Source organism: Syngnathoides biaculeatus, chromosome 11, assembly GCF_019802595.1.
Source record: "Syngnathoides biaculeatus isolate LvHL_M chromosome 11, ASM1980259v1, whole genome shotgun sequence".
Taxonomy (NCBI): Eukaryota; Metazoa; Chordata; class Actinopteri; order Syngnathiformes; family Syngnathidae; genus Syngnathoides; species Syngnathoides biaculeatus.
In genome coordinates this window covers 824,555-851,000 of record NC_084650.1, presented here as the reverse complement: position 1 = coordinate 851,000, position 26,446 = coordinate 824,555, and the positions used below count along the sequence as shown (strand labels likewise).

The following is a 26,446-nucleotide window of genomic DNA, read 5'->3' as shown; positions in this document are numbered from 1 at the left end:
TTACATGCTTTGTAAAATAAATGGAAATAATAATGAAAAAAAAAAGGGGATAGAACTGTGATGCAGTTGTGCTAAGCAATCGTGACTTGTCCAACGCACCGCCCAAAATAGATTAGGAAAAAAAATGTAAACATTTAAAAATTCAAATGTAACTCACAAGTGTGCCGTTATTGTGAATTTTGCTTTTCAAAACTCCAAAGTGCAGCATAGGGTTTAGAGCAGAAAAGCTCCTCACAAGTAGAACAATCCGGTGCCGATATTTTTCAGCAATTAATATTGTATAATATCTGGAAATTGGGCTGTCAGTATAATGAGGTACGGACACATTATAGCCATTGGGCCAGTCAGTGAACATAGGTTTGTGTAAAGTAGATTCGCACCGTCAATGAGTTGTCGCCCCATCACTGGACAGTCACAAGGCCGTCGCTGCACCATTGTGGAAGTGAAGTCTGGCCAAATTTATATTTATATATATAGCCCTTTATCACAAAGAGTATAAAAGGTTTTCACAATCACACAGTTGATGGAGATTGACGGCATTCCCTGATCCAAACCTCTCAATCGGGCAAGGAAAAATGTTCAATCGCATTGAGGGAGAAAAGAACAAAGAAGGGACCACAGGTGGAGGGATCTCCTTCCAGTTTGAGGTTTCACCTTCATGGGGAGCTAAACCTACAACAACGTCTTGAGCCCAGTGGAGGGAAACTTCACAAAGAAAAGGTGCACACTTTGCGCCCTGCCAGATTTGAAAGAGAATAACCACATTTCAGGGTTGCTCCACCCGCAGTATGTAGCTGTCTGGAATGTCTGTACGTGACAGGTTTGATGAAATATACACGGGAGAATATGGCCCTATGTTATTCAACAAAAAAAAAACAAAAGAGACAAAACTGTGGAATACTATTAGGTTTAGTGTGAAATTGCCCGTTCACAAACAAATCAAATATCACTTTATCCATTTAGTCCTTATATTGGAACTTCTAAGTTCTAAGTTGTATATTTCTGACTTCCCAAAAGTCTCAAATGCAGTACTTGGATCAGTGTGTACTGTATTTATTTGTTTCAGGAGGTTTGATGTGTTTAATTCAACCCACAGGCGGTGGAGTAAGACCTCTGCTTCTGCCCGTGTTTGTAATTCAGTATGTGCGCATAGAAGTGGTGTGGGTGAGGGTGGGAATGAAGTGTCTCAGTGGCAATAATCATACGACAATCGTGCTAAGCAGATCCTGCGGCCCCCACGTGGGCCTCAAGCCAAGCACTATCACATGCGTTTTCGCTGATTGCCTGTCAGACTTCAATGCAACTTTATTACTTCTGGGAGGGAAACCATGGAGCTGCTTGGTAGCATTAAACTCTCAGGAGCATTTAAGTCTGACAGAGGGGCAAACACGGTTGGTGACGGTGTGATGCAAGGAGACGTCTTTTCCCAACCACATCCAAGCAACAGAGGGTTAGTGTAAACAAAGATGCTCAAAGGGAGAAACCAAATCCAAAGGTGATTTTACATTACGAGCACATAGAGCATTTCTCCAGCAATCCAGCAAATGGCACTTTGCTATTTTCTTGTAAAAAGTGATGATTCATTTGGGCATTGTTGTTCCTCAAACAGTGTCTTCTACTACAGCTCACCATTATTTTGCAGGGCCCAACATCCATCCATCCATTTTCTTAGCCGCTTATCCTTACAAGGGTCGTGGGAGTGCTGGAGCCTATCCCAGCTGTCAACGGGCAGGAGGCAGGGTACACCCTGAACTGGTTGCCAGCCAATCGCAGGGGACATAGAGACAAACAACCGCAATCACAATCACACCTAGGGGCAATTTAGAATGTCCAATTAATGTTGCATGTTTTTTGGGATGTGGGAGGAAACCGGAGTGCCCGGAGAAAACCCACACAGGCATGGGGAGAACATCCAAACTCCACACAGGCGGGTCCGGTATTGAACCCGGGACCTCAGAACTGTGAGGCCAACGCTTTACCAGCTTCCCCACTGTGCCGCAGGGCCCAACATGAAAGTGTAGAAAAAATAGTCATACTCCAAACTGACACTTCTGTCTTTCCTCCCACGAAATTAGGTGATATTTTATCTTGATAATTTATCCTGTTGCTTGAACAAGACCATTTTTACGTCATTAAAAAACACGAGACAGTACAAGAAGAGTTTGCTAAGTTTTCTTTCTTTCATATGAAAAAAGTAATCACAGCCTTCCTTTGCATTTTCCTTTTTTTTTTATTACTAAAAGCCAAATTATAAAGACTTGTTTAAAAAAAAAAAAAAAGTACCACAGCTCGGTTTTATGCCAGTTTGGCCGGACATCTCTCTAAACTGCTTCATCAGGCAAACTGCTGCGGGGCACTAAAACATATTATGCAATTCAGCTCATTTCAGTCGCTAAAGCCTAAACTTTAAGACACTGTCTCATCTTCTAAATTTGCTGATGTGCACCACAACCAAACCCCGGAGGGTGAATCTTTATTTTGAATGTCATAATTCTGAATGTTAGCGCTTTGTGTGCTGCACACCTCTGAGCCAGTACAGTAAAATGATTCTATGGAAAAACCTCAACACCACTGTCGGCAGGTTCAGTATTTTATCTCTTATGGTGACAAATTATTCAATTTTGGATGTCGGGAGAAAATACTCTCTGCAGTGCACAATTTCACCCCCTTCCAGCTTTTATCTGTACACAGAGTCCAGTTCAGAAACCTTCGTGTCAAAGAGGGATGGAGCAAAGAAGGAGAGGGTGGAATCCTATTTTTTTTTTTTTTTCGGTTTCACCCCAAGTAACTAGATGTCCTCTTCTTTGCCCTCCTGTATCAGAGAACTTACTCGTTGTCTTCTTTAAGTAATCATTGTTCTGTCCCCTGACATTTCTTGTCCTGGGGGAGCCAGTCAGCCGTGTCAAAGCTGCCTCGCCGAAGCGGAGCTAAGAGAGAGGTCGATCCAGATGCATGCGTCAGGTTCAAGGCTGTGTGTGATTCAACGCTTTGCACATGATGACAACGCTGCAACAATATGATGTACTTAGTACTAGTCCAGAGGGGTGGGGGAGGGACATTTACGTCATATTCATTTCTGCACTTGGGGCTCTGAAAATGAGAAGTTTATGTTGGACATAACACAACATTCAAAAGAACTGAGGTACTTCTTATCTCTGTGCTGCACTGCTCTCCCGGGAATCTGTTTGGATCTTTTGGGAGCAAGTTTTGAATGCAAGGGTATTTGGGATGAGCAGCCATTCCCAACAGACACAGTTGCTACTGTATGTTACACCCTGCAGATTTTTATTTAAAGGCGGAAGAAGTGCCAGAACAGTTAACATTATTGATATTTAAAAACCAAATGTCATCCCTATAAACATTCTAAAATAGATATTGTAATAAAGAATACGTATAACATTATTCACTTCAATGTCCATACGAAAAAATAAATATGAGCGGAGCACACGTCATCCATGCGCAAAGTTGCAGAAGTGTCATTCTACGATATCCAAGTGGTCGCCATATTGCTGGATGTGCACCTCTGACACAACCATTGCAAACATAGTACAGTATAACTGTTTTACAACGATAAGTAACTACATTGTATTTATAATGTTGAAAGCACAATTGCAGTTACTGTTGTCAAATGTGTCTGACATTTCAGTCGGGAGCTGATGAAGTCACAGTAATTAAATGAGACCGATTTCAAAATACCCTCTTTCTCTTTTTGACTTCACCCCACGTGACACGTCCCCTCCTTTGTGTGGGTGTGGCGAGCAGCTACTGAACGAACACTCCACTTTTGAGTGAATTCCACTTCACATAGTAAGACCCCGTCTACATTGTTTAAATGAACGTGAGGTCGCTTTGAATGCTTGGCCCAGCCGTCGAGATATTGCCGTTTGCCAATGGCCAATCAGAGGGAAGCTGATTTTCATATTTGACTTGGGGAAGATGAGCGAGCCAATCAGATCGTAGCTTATCTACTAAATACCACGTGCTACTGAAAAATTCAGCTGTCACATGCTAAAGACCAAAAAAATAGTTTGAAAAAGGACTTTCTAGGCATTTTCAAGAAAAATTATCTTGCAAATAGTAAAATGACATCAAACATGATCAAAAATCATTTTTAAGAAATAATGGCATGGGACCAAACAAATACTGTACAGTATACAGTTGCTATTACTACTGTACAACTAATTCCAGTATTTGTTGTTGATCAATGTTTTAACATAATCAGTTATCTCTCAAATATACTTTTCAGATAGTAGCTCCTTTCTCCTCCTGCACGCGACGAAACTGCCCGATCCACCTCCACGGCCGCGAGCAACAAACAATGCCGCAGCTGCAAGCGATGACGAACAGCGCCGCAGCCGCAAGCGACAATGAAGAACGCCACGGCTGTGAGTGACGTCGAACAACTCCGCGGCCGCGAGGGACGATGAACAACGTCGTGGCCGACACATCGACACATTTTGCACCCCTGACTTACGTACTTTTATTAAGTTATTATCACATGGTTCTTTTGTTACTTCTGAGAGGATTACGTCCCTCCCCAAGTATATATATATTTTTAATAGCTCTATACATACCTACCTGTCACTTAGAACCCACAAAGCACTCATCCTTTGCACATGTGGAATTAATTTTTCACGACAAACCGGGTTCTTTGGAAAAGTGTGAAGCATGAATTCATACTCCCGAGTGTTCAAGCAATATCAAAGCAATACAACGAGATGGCATTTTGGCCAACATGCAGGAAAAAACAGCTAACTGGTACAAACACATGCCAGTGTGGGCATCTGGAAAAAACATCACTTCCTGCTTCTTCTCCAAAACGAATGCCTCGATACGATTTTCATGGCGGGATATAGAAAAATCCATATCCGATAAAATAATGACGTGTGGTGGAAAAACATATGGTTCCATTTGGGCTGCCTTTTTTTTTTTCATTAAAAACATACTGAAAATCCTGCTTTACATGTCAGTTTACCTTTCAGTATCTGCTGACCACATGACACTCCAGTTTGGACAAGCGAGCCACTAGCATAACGGAGGTTCCCACAGTTCATTGTGGCATGCAAATTTGAATTACAGCAGTAAAAACAACGTTAATCTGTGTTGTCAATGTGTGTTTTTAAAAACAAATTTTTCGTTTAATGTGCGGCCTTATTTAACTGTCACGTTTATGGTTGATTTATGGTGCACCATGTCATTGTCGACTCATGACTGAAGATTGTGTTTACAGCAATAGAGTGACCTTCCATTCAGTTCAACTGAACAGTTAGCAAAATTCATTATGTTCTTCCCGGTTGAAAGCATTTTTCCCTTACAAAACAAATGTTTGCGTGTCAGCCACAGTTTCTACTTGCTCAATAAAATCTTATATCAGCCATTTTGTTTTAGTCACACAAGTATTTTGGTCTGAAACCTGAAAATGTATATTTAACCATTCTTGGTTTAAATAATTTGGTGGCTGGAATTTCACCGTGTCACTCATGAACCGTGTTATGCAATATGAAGGAAATTGTGATCAACTTTTCAAAAAGAATTTATTCACCAGCACAAACTTAAAAGAAGACTGTTAGATGCAATGGGCTTTTTGTCAAGCACCACTATAATGCTTTGCATCTTAAGGGCTTCTTTCCACTGACTGGCAATGAACTTTGGCCCATCTGCGTGTGTGCGAGGTGACAGACATGTCTGCAGATCGCATCAACATCAACCATGTTTGTATTAACATGTTTTGTACAAACTATAATCTGCACAGTAGCTCCAGGAGTCGATTTCTGGATATACTGTACAGTATTTCCATATTGCTGTGCATTCAATGGCCACAACATTAGGGATAGCTATGTGCGCATGAGAGCATGCACAAAAACTGCAGAGGCCAGAGAGGTTCTAAATAAATAATGTGTTATTATTTCGGTTGTAGCTTACAGTTTGTTGTAAGTAGGTTGAAAAGGGGAGATTTATTTCTAGAAAGTGTCTGTTAAATTTCCATGGGAATTTAAGAGGTAGAAATGATGGGAATGAAGTGGAAATTAAAGGTAATTTAAATGGAAAGGTATCATAATCATGAATAAATATAAACATTTCATTCTGAAATAAGCAGGCAATTATGTAGAATGAGATGGGACTAGAGTACCTGAATTTCTCCACTTTTTCAATTCATTTGAGCGTCAGTGTGCCCAATCTTGCCTCTATATTTTGTCTTGCAACACATAGCAAAAAATGTGTAAAACGGGGCATTCTTAAATCGGGTTACCACCGGACTTGCATAGAATCTGGATGACTTTAATCAGGGCTGTTTAAATTCCCCTAATATATTTCCATTCCTATAGAGAAAAAATGGAAATTCCTCGTTTGTTCCCATAAACTCATGTTAATTTTCATAGAAAGTTTCAAGCTTGGGAAAATTTACAGAATGTCGCATTGAGTTGCATTAAATTTTTGCAACAGTAGTTATGTTGTTATTGCACTGCAAACAGCGCCCACTACAATCCAATCAAATTATAATATATTGTTAAAATAATAATCTTTAATGCATTTTTTTAAAACATTAACTGATAGCTACTGCTTCCTAGTTCCCGTAATGTCGGTCATTTATGATCAAGTCTGCTGATCAACTAATGTACATCTGAATCCTCCCTCTACAGATAAAATGCGTTATTTACACGACTTGGACACAAATACGCAAAATGAGCATTCAGCTCGCCTTCACCAAACAGTTTAGAGATTAACCCAAAGTGGGAAAAGTGCGCGGAAACTCGTACTTTTTGTTCTGTGAGCGAAGCACCATCCAGTGCGCTTACCTTGCGCTGTGAGGAGGACCAGCAGGAGAACAACGCTTGTTTTCCCGTAACGAATCATGGATGCATTGGGCAGTCGGAGATGTTCTTCGGTTTTTTTTTTTTGTTTGTTTTTTTGTTTTTTATGTGATTGCGATTAGATGAGCTGTGCTGTCGTCGCTTCGGTACGGAATGCAGTAACGCTTCAAATTAAAGATACATTTTTTTTTTCTTTTACGCGCCGCGGAGGAGAGGCTTGAAGTCGGCGGTGCGCTTCGCCGGACAACTTCGGCGCCTCCCTTCCTTCCTCAGTCCCTCCCTTCCTTGGGTCTCTCGCTCTCTCACTCTCTCGCCTATCGTGATTCAGAGGTGATAAGTTTGCAATCATCTTTATCCAAATACTGCCCGAGGACGCCCAGAGCTCTGTTTTAGGTTGCGTCTGCTGAATTTGTTTCATGCAATAAATCAACAAAATTTTGAGTAGGGTAGGGAAGAGTCTAAATTGATGGAGTTTCTGAAGTGTATTTTTGGAGATTGTAGTTTTTAAATTGTGTTTCATGATATTCTTGAGCTTCATCGGGGACTCCATTCATCCATTTTCCGTCCCGCTTTTCCTCTCTAGGGTCGTGGGCATGTTGGAACATATACCATGTAGATGAATCTAGGAAGGAGGCAGGAGAAAACCCAGAACTTGGGCACCAGGATATCGCAGGGCACACAGAGACAGCCATCCGCACTCACGATCACAATTTCAATTACTCTACCCTGCATATTTTTGGGATGTGGTTCGAGAAAATCCACACAGCACAGGGAGAGGACGTATTTGAACCTGAATTTCTCAGAACTGTGAGAATGGCGAAGATGTGCAAACCACCGTGCAGCCTGACCAAGGACCAAGACTGAAAATTAGCAGAAGCAAGACATCATCAATACATCGTTCCCATTTTTAAAGGCATCAAAGAGAGGAATATACAACATTTTAACATCACAGTCTTCTTCTTCTTTTCCTTTCGGCTTGTCCCGTTAGGGGTCGCCACAGCGTCTCATCTTTTGCCAACTTAGCCTATCTTCTGCATCTTCCTCTCTAACCTCAACTGCCCTCATGTCTTCCCTCACCACATCCATAAACCTTGTCTTTGGTCTTCCTCTCGCTCTTTTGCCTGGCAGCTCCATCCTCAGCAGCCTTCCACCAATATACTCACTCTCTCGCCTCTGAACATGTCCAAACCATCGAAGTCTGCTCTCTCGAATCTTGTCTCCAAAACATCCAGCTTTGGCTGTCCCTCTAATGAGCTCATTTCTAATCCTATCCAACCTGCTCACTCCGAGCGAGAACCTCAACATCTTCATTTCTGCCACCTCCAGTTCAGCTTCCTGTTGTTTCTTCAGTGCCACCGTCTCTAATCCGTACATCATGGCCGGCCTCACCACTGTTTTATAAATTTTGACCTTCATCCAAGCAGAGACTTTTCTGTCACATAACACACCAGACACCTTTCGCCAGCTGTTCCAACCTGCTTGGACCCGTTTCTTCACTTCCTTACCACACTCACCATTGCTCTGGATTGTTGACCCTAAATATTTGAAGTCGTCCACCCTCGCTATCTCTTCTCCCTGTAGCCTCACTCTTCCCCCTCCACTTTTCTTATTCACGCACATATATTCTGTTTTACTTCGGCTAATCTTCATTCCTCTCTTTTCCAGTGCATGTCTCCATCTTTCTAATTGCTCCTCTGCATGCTCCCTGCTTTCACTGCATATCACAATATCATCTGCGAACATCATGGTCCAAGGGGATTCCAGTCTAACCTCATCTGTCAGCCTATCCATTACCACTGCAAACAGGAAGGGGCTCAGAGCTGATCCCTGATGCAGTCCCACCTCCACCTTAAATTCCTCTGTCACACTTAAGGCACACCTCACCATTGTTCTGCTGCCATTATACATGTCCTGTACTATTTTAACATACTTCTCTGCTGCACCAGACTTACGCATGCAGTACCACAGTTCCTCTCTTGGTACTCTGTCATAGGCTTTCTCTAGATCCACAAAAACACAATGTAGCTCCTTCTGACCTTCTCTGTACTTTTCCACTAGGATCCTCAAGGCAAATAATGCATCTGTGGTACTCTTTCTAGGCATGAAACCATACTGTTGCTCGCAGATACTTACTTCTGTCCTGAGTCTAGCCTCCACTACTCTTTCCCATAACTTCATTGTGTGGCTCATCAACTTTATTCCTCTATAATTCCCACAGCTCTGAACATCCCCTTTGTTCTTAAAAATGGGAACTAGAACACTTTTCCTCCATTCTTCAGGCATCTTTTCACCCGCTAGTATTCTGTTGAATAAGTTGGTCAAAAACTCCACTGCCATCTCTCCAAATTGCTTCCATACCTCTACCGGTATGTCATCAGGACCAACTGCCTTTCCATTTTTCATCCTTAGTAGTGCCTTTCTGACTTTGACCTTAGTAATCATTGCCACTTCCTGGTCCCTACACTTGCCTCTTCAACTCTTCCTTCTCTCTCATTTTCTTCATTCATCAACTTCTCAAAGTATTCTTTCCATCTATTTAGCACACTACTGGCACCAGTCAACACATTTCCATCTCTATCCTTAATCACCCTTACCTGCTGCATGCACATCCTTCCCATCTCTATCCCTCTGTCTGGCCAACCTGTAGAGATCCTTTTCTCCTTCTTTTGTGTCCAACCTGTTGTACATGTCTTCATATGCCTCTTTTTTAGCCTTTGCCACCTCTACCTTTGCCCTACGTCGCATTTCGATGTATTCCTTTCGCCTCTCCTCAGTCCACTCAGTGTCCCACTTCTTCTTCGCTAATCTCTTTCCTTGTATGACTCCAGCACCAAGTCTCCTTCTCCCCTTTCCTACCAAAAGACACACCAAGTACTCTTCTGCCTGTCTCTCTGATTACCTTGGCTGTCGTAGTCCAGTCTTCCGGGAGCTTCTGCTGTCCATCGAGAGCCTGTCTTACCTCTTTCCGAAAGGCCGCACAACATTCTTCCTTTCTCAGCTTCCACCACATGGTTCTCTGCTCTACCTTTGTCTTCTTAATCTTCCTACCCACCACCAGAGACATCCTACACACCACCATCCTATGCTGTCGAGCTAGACTCTCCCCTACCACTACTTTACAGTCAGTAATCTCCTTCAGATTACATCGTCTGCACAAAATATAATACACCTGCGTGCTTCTACCTCCACTCTTGTAGGTCACTATATGTTCCTCCCTCTTCTGGAAATAAGTGTTCACTACAGCCATCTCCATCCTTTTTGCAAAGTCCACTACCTTCTGTCCCTCAAAGTTCCTTTCCTGGATGCCATACTTACCCATCACTTCTTCATCGCCCCTGTTTCCTTTACCAATATGTCCATTACAATCTGCACCAATCACAACTCTCTCCCTGTCTGAGATGCTCAGAACTACTTCATCTAGTTCCTTCCAGAATTTCTCTTTCAACTCTTGGTCACATCCTACCTGTGGGGCATAGCCGCTAACCACATTATACATAACACCCTCAATTTAAAATTTTAGTCTCATCACTCGATCTGATACTCTTTTCACCTCCAAGACATTCTTAGCTTGCTCTTCCTTTTAAATAACCCCTACTCCATTTCTCTTCCCATCTACTCTGTGGTAGAATAATTTAAACCCCGCTCCTAAACTTCTTACTACCTTTCCACCTGCTCTCTTGGATGCATAGAATATCAACCTTTCTCCTAATCATCATGTCAAACAACTCCTGAGCTTTTCCTGTCATAGTCCCAACATTCAAAGTCCCTACACTCAGTTGTAGGCTCTGTGCATATGCGTCAGGAAGGGCATCCGGCCTAAAAACATCACAGTACTTCTCAATAAATCACTAAATATTTAAATTAAAAACATCAAGAGTAACGCAGAACATTTAAGATTATATTGTGTGGGGATGTTTCCCATATCACCCATCCTTAGATTATGTCATTTGGAAACAGGTCCATGACGCAAAACATATTGAGGACTGCTGCCCAAGAGCCAAATTAGCTGATCACATCCTAAAAGTGAGGTTGGTGGGTCATCAAAAAAAAAAAAAAAAAAAAAAAAGAGCACCAAGAGACAACTTCTGGTGCTCTTTTAAGAACCACACCAAAAGTTTAAATCCACCCGTGATTATAGGTAACATCCTCGAAGCAACTTTCTGTCATGATCCTGCCGGTCCAGCTCTGGCAGCGCGGGTGCCCACACGGTCGCACTGATTGTGTGTGCTGTGTGCCTGCACCTCATGCTGGCTGATTGGCCCCGGTGTATATAGGACCATGGGGACGACTGGTCTGGCGCCAGATCGTTGCGGTTCATGCCCTGTTCCAGCACTCCCGTATCTCTGATCGTATTCCTGTGTGTACCGACCTCCACCTGTCCTCCGACCAACCCCGTAAGCCTGACTCCTTTGATACTCCTGCTTGCTTTGATCGATCTCCCGTGTACCGACTCCTGCCTGCCCGTTGACCTGCTCTCTACACCTGACATCCTGACTACTGGTGCTGCACCTGACTGCCTGCCCTATCCCCGACTGTGGAATAATCAACGTTTTTCCCGAATTACCTCTGCGTCTCACGTGTACTCCTGCATTTGGCTCCTACCTCCATTCCGATGGGTCATGACACTTTCCTAAGAATTTTTGAATTCGAACAATGTTTCCTCCAAGTACTTCCTGGTCATCGGGCCCTATTACGATGGGAGTTTCATGGTCCTGCCAGTCCTTTTCCTGGCTGTGCTGGTCCCCGACACGGCACACACTGGCAGCAATCAGTGAGGCGCACATCTGCGCCTCGTTCCCTGTAATTATGAAAGATACAAATTGGACTCCTCGTACGTTCTGGCCTATGCCAGATCGTTGCCTCATGCCTCGTTCCCACACACCTTCCTTTTCAAGAGGTTGACTCCGGCAGAGCACAACTATGACATCGGAGACCAGGAGTTACTTGCAGTCAAGACTGCTATGGAGGAATGGAGACACTGGCTGGAGGGGTCCCAGTTTCCATTCCTAGTACTGACGGACCACAAAAATCTTGAGTACCTCAAGTTCGCCATGAGGCTAAATGCCCGACAAGCCAGGTGGGTACTCTTCTTTACCCGTTTCCGATACACAATCTCCTTCCGACCAGGGAGCAAGAACGGCAAGCCTGATACCCTTTTGCAGATATACGAGGAGGAACGAGCTGAAGGCGGGCACGTGCCGATTCTCACGGAATCCTGCTTTGTCTGTGAAGGAGGCACTGAAGGACTCTCCCAGCCCGGCTGGATGTTCAGCCAACAGACTTTTTGTCGTATCCCCACTGAGAGTGAAGGTGATCGACTGGCACCACATGAATCGGACAGTGTGACATCCTGGCATGGCCAAGACCCAGTCAGTGGTGGAGCAACGTTTTTGTTTCCCGAACCTCAGAAAGGCCATACAAGAATTCGTCAATGCATGCCAGGTTTGTGCGGCCAACACACCCTCTTGTCAATGGCTTATTGGGGAGCTACGTCTGTTGTCCATTACCCAGCGCCCATGGTCCCATATATGCCTGGATTTTGTGACTGGTCTCCCATGCTCGCAGGGTCACACTGCCGTCCTCTTGGTGATGGACCGGTTTTCAAAAATGGTCCACTTCATTCTGCTGCCGAAGATTCCCTCTGCCAAACAGACCGCCGAGCTCTTCTTGGATAAGGTTTTCCGTTAGCACGGCTTGCCCACCGACGTGGTTTCAGATAGTTGCCCTCAACTTATCTCCCGATTCTGGAGGGAGTTCTGCTCCCTTATTTGGGCCACGGCAAGTCTGACCTCGGGCCACCATCCGGAATCCAACGGCCAGACTGAACGGGTCAACCAGGACTTGGAGACCGAACTATAAAGTAGACGAGTGCATCTGGCTGTCGACGAAAGATGGAGTCCCGCAAGGTGGATCCCAGGTTCGTTGGTCCGTTAACCATCACTAAGATGATTAACCCGGTTGCAGTTTCTCTGAAGCTCCCGAGAACAATGCGTGTCCACCTGACATTCCATGTGAGCCTGCTCAAGCCGGCTCGGTCATCCCCGTTGGTCCCCCCGGCCGATCGCCCACCCCCCGCATGGTTGATGGAGGCCTAGTTTACTCGTTGTTCTGGCTCCTGTCGTCCCGCTGCCGGGGAAGGGGTATCCAGTATCTGGTGGACTGGGATGGTTACGGTCCCGAGGAACGTTCATGGGTCCCGTCCTGGTTCGTGGTCGATCCCAACCTCATCAGGGACTTTCACGCCTCCCACCCTGGGGCCAGCCGTTAAGGGGCGGGGGTGGGGTACTGTCATTGTCCTGCCGGTCCTTGTCCTGGCCGTGCCGTTCCCGACACGGGACACACCGGTAGCAATCAGTGAGGTTCACACCTGCGCCTTGTTCCCCGTAATTATGACAGATAAAAATAGGACTCCTCGTACAGTCTGGCCTTTGCCAGATTGTTGCCTCATGCCTCATTCCCGCACTCTCGTTATTCCGTTCCTGATCTCCCGTGTACCAACCCCTGCCTGCCCACTGACCTGCCTCCCACGCCTCACGACCTTCTTACTGCTGCTCCCGTTGACTGCCTAAATAAAGCATAAATAGTTTTGTTTTTTTGTTTTGTTTTTTTAAGAGAAGTGCACGATTCAAGAGCGTACTCAAAACTGCACCCACCAGCAGCTAAACTAGATATGACCCATCTCGGCACTTAATTGATCTCATGTAAACAGTAATGCTTGAGCAGGTTAAGGCATTAGCAGCTCTCTAATAGTTGGGCTGTGTGGGAAGTACTCTCCATTGCTTTCAAATCAGTCGAATCTATAATTGCATTAGGGCATTGTGTAGAAATGTGCTGAATTCGTGGCTAGACTATTATTGTGTCTCTTTAATGAACAAGTACAGGGTTGATTTGTTAATGTCTGAGACAGAAGTCAGTTGGAAAGTACCACCTCTTTTAACACATGAGTGTGGATTGTAGCAAAATCTTTGAAAGTTATTTATTATACACCTTTACAAAGCCCAGGCAACCTTAAACGAAAAAAGGAATTTGAATTGTCCGCCACAGAAAAAAAATACCCACAGGGAGCCAGAATTATTTTATAACCGTATGCCTAATATTTACAATGTGCTGCATTCATCAAATCAATGAACGACAACATCCATCCATTTTCTTAGCCACTTATCCTCACAAGGGATACGGCATGTGTTTGGGATGTGGTTGGAAACTGGTGTGCCCAGAGAAAACCCACACAGGCACAGGGAGAACATGGAAACTCCACACAGGCGGGGCCTCAGAACTGTGAGGCGAATACTACTGCAGAGAACACAAAATAATATTTCTTGAAGAAAGAAAACAAAACTGAACTTGTGGACGACAGTCACCACATTTTTCTTGATTTCCGTGAAGTTTGAAGTAAAGGCCATTTATACCCATGAGAACGAGAGCCAGAGAGAGAGAGACAGAAAAAGAGAGAGAGAGGTATGTTCAGTATACCTCTATGTGAAGTATTTAATCAAGCAAGGCCTCTCAGTGTAAAATGTATGCCGTGGATATAGCAGGCATCTCAAAGTGGCACCCTGAGGGCCACATCCAGCCAGCCTCATCATTTTATGTGCCAGGCAAATGAAAAACATTTGTGTTAACTTCCATGATTCGTTAAATCGTGAACCAACATTTCACTTGGTAATATGTAAAAAATAATTACTTTGAGATACTGCAAGCATTTGTGTGTGTGTGTGTGTGTGTGTTGTGTGTGTGTGTGTGTGTGTGTGTGTGTGTGTGTGTGTGTGTGTGTTGTGTGTGTGTGTGTGTGTTGTGTGTGTGTGTGTGTGTGTGTGTGTGAGGCAAATGTAACATCAATGTGGACCAATGTGACAAAAATGAGTTTGACAACTCTTCCATGACAAATATAAAATACTAATCTGCACTTTCATGGCCATCAATAACCTCCTGCCAGCATATGGCGCTGACCTTCTTCATGTTGCCTTCCCCTCTCGCCATCCCTCTCTAATTTCTTCATAAATCTGCCAGTCTGTCCACCTTGATGGACAGAGCCTTCAGCCACTCTGCCTCCCATCTTTGGAGCTCACGACCCCCTAAACTCTGGAACATACCCATAAACAGACTTCAAATCCAAACTCAAGAGACACCCATTCCTGACTGCCAACTCACTTTATTTCACGTTCAATTTGGACATCATTTAGCTTTTTAATTTATATTTCATGTTTTTCTCACTTTTATTCTTGTTTAATTTCTTTTAACGGTGTTTGAGTAATTCAAGGAGTGGCCATTGTTTATTGTATTATATTTTATTTTTTTTGACAAAATCTGTCTTTAAATGTTCTGAGCTCCTGTTTCTATGTTGGGCAAATGAATGTTACCCGAAGAAGTAGTACTTTACCAAGTTGCATATCGTGGTTGTTATTTCAACAGGTGTAGAAATGCCTCGTATCCTACAGGACTGCAACAAATATTTTGTAACACTCCTCAGTGCACTTCTACACTAGCCCAAACTGCAACCACAAGAATAAACATACTGTTAAATCAATGCAGTACAGCCGTGAATGTATGTGACAACAGAGGAGACTGGAAGACAAAATGGGAGGTGAAATGGATGTACAGTATTTTCATAACATTTACGAGCACCGAGTACGGCCTGGATAACCCTGAAGTGAAAGCCTCAGTGTTGGTTCCACAAACAATTTAAGGATATGTCCACATGGTTTATGTTTATTCATTTTAACACAGCTTTTCTTGCTTGGTCAGGTCACACACTAGGCTCGTGTGACAACTGGATCAGTGGTTCTAAAGAAATATAAACTGCTGCTCTGGTGGCTCTTGGTGGCAGTCCTTGCATGTTTGGAGCTGGAAGGTCAGCAGCCAAGAGTCTGACAACCAGTGGAACCGCTCAGTCCTCAATTTTAAGCTCAATTAGTTTTGTCGTTAGGAAGGAAAGCTAGTCAAGGTTGTTGTCAGGGCTCTGGGGATTGGAAGCTGCTCTGATTACAGTTAGAGGTATCGCGGCGGAGCAAAAAGAGGGAAAACACAGTAAAGAACAAGAGTGGACATGATGGATGTGATCTTGTGCAATTGCATACGAATATACAGGCCTTTTATCCCTCTGTTGACCCATGTTGCATTTTTGCACATGGTACATTATGGCCCCTTTTCCAGTTTACCAACTTGGCATTAAAAAAGATGGTCATAATTTCAGATAACCTGGAACCCTGCTTGGTTAACAGAGGGTTAAGGCATTTTGCATGTCATCCTCAGCATAAAGCTGTCGCCTGTCATTTAATCCACACTGCCTTCAAATGTGATGGGATGCAAAGCATTTTATGCCTGACAATACATACCATTGAGTGAAAAGTCCCTTTGGAAGAATAAAAGCAAGTTGGGATTAAGCACAAAAGTAATGATGATGATGATTTGTTTCCGTTGATTGTATCTATTTTCATAGTACTTTATTTAGTACAGTGGTGCCCTAGGATTTGTGCAGTGGCCATGCTCATAACTCCATAAAACTCTGATCTCAAATCATCTTCCCTCATTGAAATGAATTGAAATGACTTTCATCCGTTTAAGCCTTCCCCACAAAAGAAATCAACAAAAAATTATGTAATGCATATTTTAATCAGTGTTAGGAAGAAGACATTGGAAATGTAGCAAGTTACAATTACAAGCTAGCCTGCTGAAAATGTAATGGAAGTGCAAGTATTTAAATTCCTTTCTTAAAGTAAATACATTTGGGAACATTTTGATTACTTTTACTTCATTTTGAATGAATGCATCAACACATCCCTTGGTTGTTTTCTCTAAAAGCATCGATTCAATGCATAGATTAATAACATATTTATCCATTACTCAAACAATAAAATGATAAGGAAACGTGATGAAATGTAAATACACCTGTTAGTATAGAGTGCTTAGAATCATCATAATTTTCAGCACTGATGCCCCATTGCACTCTCTTACTATGAGCGTAAGATTCAATAAAGCTGATTATGATATAAGTGGGATTACCAAGTGAGGAGCTGCACAAGTAAACACATTTGAATAATCAAACATGAGCTGAAAAGACCAGAACCTCAGCAATGCAACATATCGACAGGAGGACTGCAATCTTTTTACTCTCCTTCCTATCTTGTTGGTGGATGTCACCGCATGGTCACACAAGACAGTCATGGCGAAACTCCACAGGCAGACAGCAGAACAACTCAGAGGGAGCATAAAGACCTTGAGGCCCTGATGGAGGTGGCAACAAGAAGCAGAAAAGGGCAAGGAGTTAGATCAATGAGTGTCGGACTGGACTGTCCTGGTCCATTTGCTTCAACATGACTCTTGGTGTGCCCACATTTATTTAGTTCTCTCTCTCTGGAAAGGACCATGTTGTCGATGATGTCTGTAAGAAGAGAATGACAACGTATGTTACCAAAATTACTCGCTCATCTGCTTTGACTCAGATATGGATTTAAGTGGCAACCCATTCTTTTTATTTCTTTTTTTTTCCTTAGACTGTCCTGTTCAGCTATATGGCCTTGCAGAATGGTGGATCTGTATGCATTTGTGCTGGAACAGTTTTGCTGTGCAACAGAGGCATTTGAAATACTCCCTCTGCTTATTTGTATTTTATTTGTTAATTTTTTTTCCACTTATGATTCTGATGTTTATTGAAAAAGCAACTGGACAGAAAAGGATTTAAGGGGACAGACAGAGGGACAGAGTGCACAAGGGGACTAGGGGTGTGGACACAGTAGTCCAATTGTGAAACAGTTTAAATATTCGAACACAAGTAAGATTATAAACTGTCGAACTGGGTCTTACTTGTGGATGGAGGTGGGAAGATACCTGGTAAGGAAATGCAATAACTATCCATGAGAAAAGATGCGAGAGGACAGACGAGGGCAGGACAGGTTGTAGGAAAATGATCAAACCAGTGCGACTGCCAAGTGGGGTTCGGTTTAATGTCTAAACACTTGTTAGAACCTGTGAGTTGCTATTTTGTAGAAGCACTGCTGCTATTCCTCCTATCGAACACTACATCACATGCATGTTTGTCAAATGCTGTAGGGATTCGCTGTGCCAGCACAACGAGGAAGGGCAGGCAAGGGCCCCATCCTGGGAGATGTAATAACAATTTGTAATAAAGGGCTTTGCACAGCTCCTCAGTCAGTACAGTGAAGAAAATGAGTATTTGAACACCCTGCTATACTGCAAGTTCTCCCACTTAGAAATTGTGGAGGGGCCTGAAATTTTCATCGTAGGTGAATGTCCACTGTGAGTGAGATAATCTAAAAAGAAAAATCGAGAAATCCCAATGTATGTTTTTTTTAACGATTTAATTGTGTGATACAACTGGAAATAAGTATTTAAACACCCAAGAAAACCAACGTTAATATTTGGTACAGTAGCCTTTTTTTGCAATTACCGAGCTCAAATGTTTCCTGTAGTTGTTCACCAAGTTTGCACACACTGCATGAGGGATTTTGGCCCACTCCTCAACACAGATCTTCTCTAGATCAAACAGATTTCTGCGCTGTCGCTGAGAAACACGGAGTTTCAGCTCCCTCCAAAGATTTATTTGGGGGGTTTACGTCTGGAGACTTGCTAGGCCACGCCACGCCAGAACCTTGATATGCTTCTTACGGAGTCACTCCTTGGTTTTTCTGGCTGTGTGCTTCGGGTCATTGTCATGTTGAAAAACCCAGCCACGACCCGTCTTCAATGCTCTGAAAGAGGTTGTTCCCCAAAATCTCACAATACATGCCCACGGTCATCCTCTCCTTAATACAGTGCAGTCATCCTGTCCCATGTACAGAAAAACACCCCTAAAGCATGATGCTACAACCCCCATGCTTCACAGTAGGGATGGAGATCTTGAGATGGAACTCATCATTCGTCTTCCTCCAAACACAGTTAATGGAATTATGACTAAAAAGTTCCATTTTGGTCTCATCTGACCACAAAACCTTCTCCCATGACTCCTCTGTATCATCCAAATGGTCATTGGCAAACTTAAGACGGGCCTTGACATGTGCTGGTTTAAGCAGGGGAACCCTCTTTGCCATGTATGATTTCAAACCATCTTATTGTAATACCAACAGTCACTTTGGAAATAGTGGTAACCAGCTCTTTTAAGGTCATTGACCAAGTCCTGTTGTGTTGTCCTGGGCTGATTCCTCACTTTTCTAAGGATCATTGAGACCCCAGGTGAAATCTTGGATGGGGTCTCCCATTGAGATTGACCGTCATGTTTAGCTTCTTCCATTTTCTAATGATTGCTCCAAGAGTGGACCTTTTTTCACCAAGCTGCTCGGCAATTTCTCCGTAGCCCTTTCCAGCCATGTGGAGTTGTACAATTTTGTCTCTTTTGTCTTCGAACAGCTCTTTGGTCTTGGCCATGTTACAAGTTTGAATCTTACTGATTGTATGGGGGGGACAGGTGTCTTTATTCACCTAACGACTTCATACAGGTGCATCTGATACAGCATAATACATGAAGTGGAGGACGACTTTTAAATGTGGACTAACAGGTCTTTGAGGGTCAGAATTCTAGTTGATGGACAGGTGTTCAAATTCTTATTTGCAGCTGTATCACACAAGTAAATCGTTAAAAATCATACATTGTGATTTCTGGATTTTTCTTTTTTGATTATCTCTCTCTAAGTGGAAATGCACCTATGATGAGAATTTCAGACCCCTGCATGATTTCTAAATGGGAGAACTTGCAATATAGCAGGGTGTTCAAATACTTATTTTCTTCACTGTATCTAAGTTTCAGGAATGGTTTCAGTAGGATAAATAGACACGAGATGGCAGGACTGGCTTTGATCAGATCTTTGACTGCACATCGAGCAAGCCTCCCTCCCATATTCAATATCCGGTGATACCCTATCTGGTGAGATAGTGTGAGAAAGGAGTGTGGTGGGGAGAATATGGAGAAATACCAGCAGTTAACTCTATCACAGAGCTTTTTTTAAGCAAAAAAAAAAGTTGTGACGATATCCCATTGTCATCCTTGTCGGAAGAAAAAGGGGTGACGTTACATAAACACCTACAGGCACGTGTGCTGCGACTGCATGTGTGTGAACAATTTCCCAGAAACATCGACCACCGATGTTGAGTTTGGACTTGGAGAACAGTGAGCTTGGGCCGGGTTCTTCAAGCGACTGTTTTCCATGAGGATCATCTTGAGAGTAGCAGACCGTCATCCTCTGATCTCTCAGAAAGTCATAAGAGATAAAAACTTTCTCACCTCAAAGATAACGACCATAGTCTGAGTTGTTGCAATGTGCATGAATAAAGAACTGCAGTTTATCCTACAATAACACTACACACTTACAAATCATGCATCATGTGTAATACCTTCTTCTTTTCCTTTCAGTTTGTCCCGTTAATAAATATATACTGTATATATATGTACATATACGTGTGTATACATATTTATACGAGGGGCACATATATACACACACACACATATATATATATATATATATAATATATATATATATATATATACATAAACATACATACATATATTTCCTAATCACAATAGCAACATAAATATTCTATGGCTATTGAATAATTCTATAAATTGCAGATGATGACTAGGACTTTTAGAAGGGGTCATTCTGAACACGCACGCAAACACCTAAACACCCCCCCCCCGCGCGCACACACACACACTTAAACAAACAAAGTACATAGTTCATACTTAGATCACAATACTTAGATCACAGTGCATTGTTATTCTTGCAATAAATTATTTATTTTGCAATCAAAGTACCCTTTTTGTGTTGTTTATTGTTTATATTGACTTCCTCTTTGAATCTAATAATGACAATGATTTAGAGTCACAATTGTTGAATTTCGGAAAGCATTGTTTAGATAGTAACAGTAATAACAAAAGCAAACAAAAAGAATAATAAAGTGAAGGATCTGCTTGGGATGCATCCTTTCACAAAAAGTTATTTTTCTGAGGGTTTTTTTTGGAAATGGGTATTTTCAACAAACTTACCAATGTTCAACTGCTATTTACCAAAGAATGGTAAAAGCTATACATGTACTTTTTCTGATGAATGTAGAGGGTCTTTCTTTTTGGTAGGTTCCATGTTTCTGGAGCAACACAACTCAATTTTCTGCAAGGTTTCAAAAATCAGTCAAAATGGTGGGAAAAAAAGCTGCCATATGACTCTTTAATTTGAGAAAAATGACTTAACAGCTCGAATCGTTCTGGGATGGTGTTCCACAATGTTCAGAAGTGTGTTTATGGTACTTTGTGAGAATTTCTCCCCAAGTGCATTTGTGAGCTTCTTTGATGCCTGTAACACATGACTTGTAAATGGCGGCCGTTCGGAGGAATGAGCAGTGTAACGGATTACTATAGCCATCCATCCTTCCATCGATTTGCATTACTGCTTATCTTTACTGTAGCACTAATCCCACCATTCCAAAAGCTTCACTTTCCCATTACCCGTTTAAATAAAAGTTCACTGCATCTTCTTTGTTAATCTGTCATGTCCATCACCCTGTGACTTTTGACCTTCTTCAGCCTTCAGGGAAGCCCCTTATCCCCTTCCTTCTCCAGACTGCTTCCTCCTCTCCTGTCACACTTCAGTGGCAGTATCACCACTGCCTCATTTATTCTTTCTATCCGCTGCTGTCTGTGCAGCCATTCGGCGGTCCCCTGCAGCCACTAGTGGTGGATACTTACTCCTGCCTGAATGGCACTCAAGTCATGTTTGTCGCCACAATGCGTTCAGAAGGACACCCTCAGTCATTCTTCCCTTTTTATTTTTGGTGGGGTGGGGTCATTACAACAGGATTAATTTTCTATTGTGGAACAAAGAAAGCTTTACAGTACAACATTTACTTTGGGTGCAATACAGCAACTGTCATGATCCTGCCGGTTCAGCCCTGGCTGTGCGGGTGCCCACGCGGTCGCGCTGATTGGGAGGCGCATGCTGGCTGATTGGCCCCGGTGTATATAGGCCCATGGGGACGACTCGTCCGGCGCCAGATCGTTGCGGTTCATGCCCCGTTCCAGCACTCGCGTATCTCTGATCGTATTCCCGTGTGTACTGACCTCCCCCTGTCCTCCAACCACCCCATAAGCCTGACTCCTTTGATACTCCACAAGAACTAGATCAAAATCAAAATCATAGTCCCGAAGACAACAATTACAAATCACAGCTGTCGTTGCATTTTATCTTAGTGATATACAACCCTCTTTAAAGGAGTATGAACTTTTTAAACTTTGCTTGGATATAGATAGATAGATAGATAGATATAGATAGATAGATAGATAGATAGATAGATAGATAGATAGATAGATAGATAGATAGATAGATAGATAGATAGATATAGATAGATAGATAGATAGATAGATAGATAGATAGATAGATAGATAGATAGATAGATAGATAGATAGATAGATATTCTCCCCCATGCCTGCGTGGGTTTTCCTAGGTGCGATTGTGAGTGCGGCTGTTTGTCTCAATGTGCCCTGCGATGGGCTAGCAACCAGTTCAGGGTCTACCCTCCCTACTGCCCGTTGACAGCTGGGATAGGCTCCAGCACTCCCCGCGACCCTCGTGAGGATAAGCGGTGAGGAAAATGGATGGATGGATGGATTTAGCACTTTGATGATTGTCATAGGCGGCACTGTGGATCAGCTGTAAAGTGTTGGCCTCAGTTCTGAGGTCCAGGGTTCGATCCCGGCCCCGCCTTTGTGGAGTTTGCATGTTCTCCCTGTGCCTGCGTGGTTTTTCTCCAGGCACTACAGTTACCTCCCACATCCAAAAAACATACAACATACCTCTACTTCTATTTAAAGAGCTTGGAAAGTCATTTCCATAGTTCCATCCATTTTCTACACTGCTTATCCTCCTCACCAGGGTCACGGTTATGCTGGAGCCTATCCCAGCTAACTGTGGGCACGAGACAGGGTACACATAAACAAACAACCATTCACACTCACCTTCATACCTACGGACAATTTAGAGTCTTCAATTATCCTACAATGCATGTTTTGGGATGTGAGAGGAAACTGAAGTACTTAGAGACTGGTTAGAGAGCTAATGGGGCAGAGAGCTCACTAGGATAGAGTTGGCCCGTCTACCTCCCCTGGCTTTTTGTCATGTGTGCGTCACCATAACATTGACACATTAGGGAAAGTTAACAGACACAGCCGGGAATTACTTTTCATGATTTTCGAGCCTTAATTATTTTACAAAAATAGCAATTTTATTAATCATTCCAATGTGGTAGACGTTAACAACATTCTTCTAGGTGGTGTATCAAATTTAAAAGATTTTTTCTTTGGTCCTCTGTGAGTACTTTAGCCACCTCTATTTTTTCTTTTTTTTGACTTGCATAACAATAAAAACAAAATGTAATGTAACAATACAAGCTGTAATGACCCAAACAAACACTGGTGAGCAGCACTGAGCACTGACCACTGAAGGCCTGAGGCAAAACAATGGGGGGGTGGGGGGTTTGGAGGGTTAAGGAGTTACCGCAGGGGGCATTTGACCCTGCTGAAAGGTTTGCACCACCTTTCTCTACACCCTGGACTCAGAAGCTGGGCCTGCAGGATGGATTAACCTGTGACACAGTTGTGTGCTCATCCAAGATTCTCTAATGCTGTTATGGAGTGCATAAATATCGACCTGGGTGCTGAAATGGCAGGTATAAATCGTAGCTGTCCAGTGGATGATGATGGGGATGATGGATGGTAGGAAAAATATTAGGGTAGACTGCTGATCACAGGTTCAGAGTACACGCACATAAATATGTGTTTATCCCCCTCGTCATACATATAAACACACACACACACAACAGCTGAAATAAGTATTTAACACCTCACACTGCATCACATGTTCAGGAAGTATGTTTTTCAACCTCAACAAATTCAATGTCATCTCTTTCATCAATTACACCATCAGATCAATTCACACTGCGGGACATTTGTGCTAGCTCAACTTTGTCCATGTGATGTCACAAAAACACGTCTCTGTAGGGCACAAGTGTCAAACTCAAGACCGGGTGGCCCGACGCATGATTTTATGTGGCAAATCATCTGTCTCAGCTTCCATGATTTAATTTAAAATCCATATCAAAATTTCAAATTGTCACATCATATAAATGATAACATTGACATATTACAAGCATTTTTGTGTTACAAAACAACAATAGTTGAAAAACCCATTACTCTTGAATTCTGATTCCAAAACTGTGATGAGGCGGTCAAAGATTTTTGTGGTTTTGTAGTCATTACAGCCCTCTGAGGGAAACCGTAGGTAAAATGTGGCCTGCGGCAAAAACAATTTTGACACCCCTGCTGTAGGACATCTAAGGACTAGTGTTATTAACTGCAAAGGAGTAAAAAAAATGTGTTGGGGTTTTTGTTTTTTTGTTTTTTTTTTTGGGGGGGGGAGAGATCTCATTATGCAACAACAGCCTAAGGACAACAACACCTTTGATGGGATCTCCAGATAAGTTATTGTATATTTAAGACATGGGTAATGAGACCAGTGGAGTCTCATGACTTACATAAAGCTCAGTACACATACAGTGGATAGTAATCAGACCCCCTCTTTTTCATATTGCAGCCATTTGCTAAAATCGTTGTAGCTCGTTTCCCTCATTAATGTACACACAACACCACATATTGACGGAAAAACTGAATTGTTGCATTTTTTGGAGCTTTACTAAAAAGGTAAAACTGGCCATCTGCCTCACAGTTCTGATGACCTTGGTTCAAATCCTCGCATCTGTGGAGTTTTCATGTTTTCCTGTGCCTGTGTGGGTTTTCTCCAGGTAAATCAGTTTCCTCCCTCATCCCCAAAACATGCATAGTAGGTTAATTGAAGACTAAATTGTCCGTAGGTGTGAATGTGAGTGTAAATAGTTGTTTATTTATATGTGCCCGGAGATTGACTGGCGACCAGTTCACGGTGTAGCCCACTTCTTGCCCGAAAATAGCTGGGATAGACTCTCGCAGGCTAGACCACGGCCAAGAAAAGAAGAAGGCACAGGTTTCTTTAGGCAGCACAGGGAACTTTCTCTAACAACGACCTTGCTCCGCCACATTCTCTTTTTCGTAGTTTACGTTACACTCCCCGCTCTAAAAGACGTACACTTATAAGTACAAATGTTACAGTACTTACATAACCCATCAATGTCTTATGATGACAGCATCCACCACCGCTGCTTTGGTTAGCAACACAGTCTGGGCAGCATAGAACAAAGACGAGGTAGACATGCTGCTTATGTTTTCTCTCAATAATAATGGAGAATGTTAGAAAAGAAATGCTGTTGTTTTAAGATGCAATGACTGTGTGAATAATCAAAGACTAAGTGGTTAAACTGGACAAGATTTTCTCTTTTCCAAGTTGGAAATAATTTGAAGCCAAAGTAGAAAGCACAGGATAAGATAGTGTGCAACTTTAAAATTCCACCTTGGCACAGCCTGACCCAGGATGAAACCACAGACAATACAGTGCACAAAGAGCTAATACTGTATTTTAAATATAGGAGGCAACATAACATTAACCTGAAAACGGTTTGGGAGCATCATCATCCCCCACCCCCTGTGGCTAAATACAAGTTCAACTCTGAGCTTTAATTGCTGAATCTGACTCCAATTCCACAGCTGTCACAACGCCTGTGGGATTATGTCGCTGTTTGCCACACATTAGTCTGTTTGTGTGTGTATTTACACTATTTATGTTGTGAGGCAATCACTGTCACGGATTAGCATCAGTACAAGGAATTGTGTAAATGCAGTGTGATCGGGACTGGCATGATGCCAGCATGTACCCAGATTTGTGTGATGCCTTCAGGCTTCATTTTAGGCCAGGCGTCACAGTTGTTTGAATAATTTCTTATCTGATAAAAAGGGCGAGAGAAAAAAAAGTTTTTCCAGGCATATAATTATTTACGTTTGTGTGTTGTCAGCATTGAACTGACACTGGTTTACTTCAGTTGACTGAAGTTTAAGTTAAACAGGTAACCAGGAACTGTATCACAATATGTTTTTAAAATAACCGTCACATGAATGCTTATTTACAGACTTACGGGACCTTCATGGAGAACATTCAAAATCAATAGTATTCTTCCGTAGATCCCGGACAATAGGAAGACCTTGATTGACCTATATGTCCTACGTTGGAGACATAAATCAAATAGGCTCGAAAGTCAGATTTCACTGTTAAAGTCAAAATTCACAAACTTCGTATAAAAAAAAATTAACTACATTAAAATAAAACAATAGGATACTTTACTTACCATTACTGCGAAAGGAGGATGGCGAAGAAGCAGGGGAGTCTGTGCTTAGCTATTCCTAAGGAAGCATGTCCAGGTCGGCCTTGCTAGCAGTAAATTCCTCCTTCTCAGCGTCCTTGCATTTCTACTCTTTCAAATTCTGGAAATTGATGCATATTAGGGTCATATTAAGTCTATGTTGATTTTGATCCTCGATCCATAACATAAGTAATATTTCTGGATAATATCTGGTTGCTTCGGGGTTTTTTTGCATCACATAAATAAAGTTGCTTGGTGATCACTGTACCTGTCATGGGGAAAAACCCTTCACATTCGCTAAAATAAGGGCTTTGTCCTTAACAATGATTGCCATGGTCGACCGACTGAAG

General features: G+C 42.6%; 1 protein-coding gene across 1 annotated transcript in view; it reads right to left on the bottom strand.

The window, feature by feature from the left end:
• Positions 1-7,249, bottom strand: part of LOC133508390 (neuronal acetylcholine receptor subunit alpha-3-like) — a 30,824-nt gene extending 23,575 nt beyond the window's left edge. Inside the window, exon 1 of the mRNA XM_061834355.1 lies at positions 6,798-7,249. Within this exon, the coding sequence (XP_061690339.1) occupies positions 6,798-6,855 (58 nt within the window). The 5' untranslated portion in view covers positions 6,856-7,249. The remainder of the gene's footprint in view (positions 1-6,797) is intronic.
• Positions 7,250-26,446: the final 19,197 nt, after the last annotated feature.